Below are 2,900 nucleotides of genomic sequence, written 5' to 3' on the forward strand. Positions count from 1 at the left end.
TATCTCATTGTTGTTTTGATTTGCATCTCTCTAATGGCTAGTGATCGTGAACATTTCTTCATATGTTTGTTGGCTGCCCGGATCTCCTGCCTGGTGAAGTGTCTATTCATATCCTGTGCCCATTTCTTAACTGGGTTAATTTGTCTTATTTTTGTAGATGTGTATCATTTTCCTATATATTTTAGAGATGAGTCTCTTATCCGATATGTTGTTGCAAAAGATTTTTTCCCAGTCTGTGGGTTTACTTTTTACTCTCTTGGTGAAGTCTTTTGATGTGCACAAGCTTTTAATTTTTAGTAAGTCCCACTCATCTCTTTTGTCTATTTTTGTGTACTTTTCAAAATGTGTGGCAGTCTGTATATGCCCTGGATTAGTGCCCTCATGTTTGTCCCTATTTTTTTGTTGATGATCTTCATAATTTTGGGATTCACATTTAGCTCTTTAATCCATGTTGAATTTGAGTTCATTTTTGTATGGGGTGTGAGACAAAGGTCTTGTTTCAGTCTTTTACATATTGCTTTCCAGTTCTGCCAGCACCATTTGTTGAAGAGACTGTCACTTCCCCATGCAATGTGCCTAGGCACTTTGTCAAAGATCATTTGGCTGTACGTGGTTGGGTTGATATCTGGATTCTCGACTGTGCCCACTTTTTAATTGGGTTATTTGTCTTTTTCTTGTAGAGGTGTTGTAGTTTCCTGGTATTTTAGAAATGAGTCCCTTGTCCGATGTGTCATTGCAGATCCACCTACTTTTTTTTTGTTGTGTTTTTTTTACAGAAGTAAAACATATTAATAGGGCATAGAGTGTACAGCTTGCTTGTGTTTTCACAAACTGGGACACTTGCCTGGGGCGCAACTTGCCCCAGGGTGCACCTTCTGGAATTTACATGGGGCTCTTTCCTGCCTAAGGAGTCTGGTGGCACAGGGGGTTAAGAGTTGTACTGCTAGTCAAAAGATTGGCAGTTTGAACCAGTAGCCACTCCGTGAGAGATAGATGAGGCTGTTTGTCCACTTCCGTAAAGATTGATGCAGTTAAGTGCTGTCAAGTCCATTAGTGACCCTGTATAGGGTTTCTGGAAGTCCCGATGTGGCTCTGTTGGCTAGTTTGCTGGACTGCAAAGTGGTTTGAACCACAAGGTAGGTGGTTCAAGCTCCCAGCCACTCCTTGTAAGCCCTATATATAGTTGCTATGGGTCTGAAACGACTCCATGGCACTTAACAACAACAACATAGTGTTTCTGACGAGTGGTTTGTGACTTTGAACTTCCAACCTTATGGTTCAAATCGACCTTGCAGTTCAGTGCTTATCCTATAGCATCACACCAGGACAGCCTCAGAAACCCTAGGGAACAGTCAATGAGTTGGAATTAACTAAACAGTAGTGGCTTTAGTTTGGTTTTGGTCTTAACTTGGCTGAAAACCCCATGGGTATTTCACCCCACCTGTCATACTTCCATCAGTGTGATCTCTCCAGTTTCTCAGTCCCCCACTTCCTCATCTGCTCCTTTACCTGGGTGCAAAGCGTTGGATTACTGGGCATTCATTACTTTTGAACTCCATCCCATCTCCTTGAGTGCCCCTCAGACTTTGGGTCCAGCAATCAGTGATGCTCAGTGGGTCCCCAGGTGTCACTTTATGGCTGCACTGACCACATATACTCACTCAGGGGCTCCTGAACATTTGGGCCATCCTGACTCACCTCTGTGTCCCTGTCCTCTGTGTTATCTGACAAGTTCTGGCTTAAGTAACAGTCAGAGACATTGCTGACCTACAGTGTCCAAGATAAAGGCTAGTTCGGGGAGCTGGTGGGGACTGCTGGTACAGGTTCGGTGGGCTCAGGATGTGCACCAGGATCGGAAGGCTCCCCAGGGAGGGAGACTGCAGAGCAAATCAGGCTCTTCTTTCAAAGTGACTGTGAGTAGCTTCCAAAATGATGATGGGACGGATGTGTTTGGTTTCAGAGCTCCACTACAAGCTGATCATGAATCAGAAGCCTCCAAAGAAAGGTAAGACTTAGCCCCTTTAGTGCCTCTTGTGGAGAGCAGCATCTTCAGACTGTTCTGCCCACCCAGGAATGCTGTTTCCTGAGTGTCCACGACTTGTGGTCTGTGCACTATCTACATTGGACAGAGTGATAGAGGCTTGATGATGGGTTGGCAGAGCCTTTGGCCTCAGCCCTCTGTGGAAGTGCTGGAGGTACTGGGTGGGGAAGGATGCTGTAGCTCAGACCTGCATTGTTATGTTGGCCTCAGCCCAAGCCCTGTGCTCCCTTACCTTGCTGATCCCACAGCCCAGCCCATAGCTTGCCTGCCATCTGAATGGTGAATGGTTTGTTGTTGCTGTTAGGTGCCATTGAGTTGGTACCGACTTATGAACAGCAGAATGAAACACTGCCCAATCCTTGGGGCAACCTCACTACTGTTGCCACGCTTGAGTCCATCGATGCTGCCACTTGGCAAATCCATCTCGCTGGAGGTCTTCCTCTTTTTCTCTGACCTTACCAAACATGATCTCTTTCTCCAGCGACTGGTCCCTCCTGACAATATGTCCGAAGTATGAGAGATGAAGTTTGTCCATCCTGGCCTCCAAGGAGCACTCTGGCTGCAATTCTTCCAAAACGGATCTGTTGGTTCTTTTGGCAACCCATGGCACTTTCAATATTCTCCTCCAACACCATAAGTCAAAAGCATAAATTCTTCTACGGCCTTCCTTATTCAACTGTCTAGCTTTCGCATGCATATGAGGTTATTGAAAATACCATGGCTTGGGTCAGGTGCACCTTAGTCCTCAAGCTGACATCTTTACTCTTCAACACTTTAAAAAGGTCTTGTGCAGCAGTTTTGCCTAATGCAATACGTTGTTTGATCTCTTGACTGCTGCTTCCATGAGTGTTGATAGTTG

At 45.3% G+C, this 2,900-nt stretch overlaps 1 protein-coding gene across 1 annotated transcript in view; it reads left to right on the forward strand.

Moving 5' to 3' along the window:
* LOC102831073 (coiled-coil domain-containing protein 74B-like) overlaps positions 1-2,900 on the forward strand; it is a 10,457-nt gene that overhangs the window by 2,703 nt on the left and 4,854 nt on the right. Inside the window, exon 2 of the mRNA XM_006875814.1 lies at positions 1,961-2,005. Within this exon, the coding sequence (XP_006875876.1) occupies positions 1,961-2,005 (45 nt within the window). The remainder of the gene's footprint in view (positions 1-1,960; positions 2,006-2,900) is intronic.

Source organism: Chrysochloris asiatica, unplaced genomic scaffold (assembly GCF_000296735.1).
Source record: "Chrysochloris asiatica unplaced genomic scaffold, ChrAsi1.0 scaffold00340, whole genome shotgun sequence".
Lineage (NCBI taxonomy): Eukaryota > Metazoa > Chordata > Mammalia > Afrosoricida > Chrysochloridae > Chrysochloris > Chrysochloris asiatica.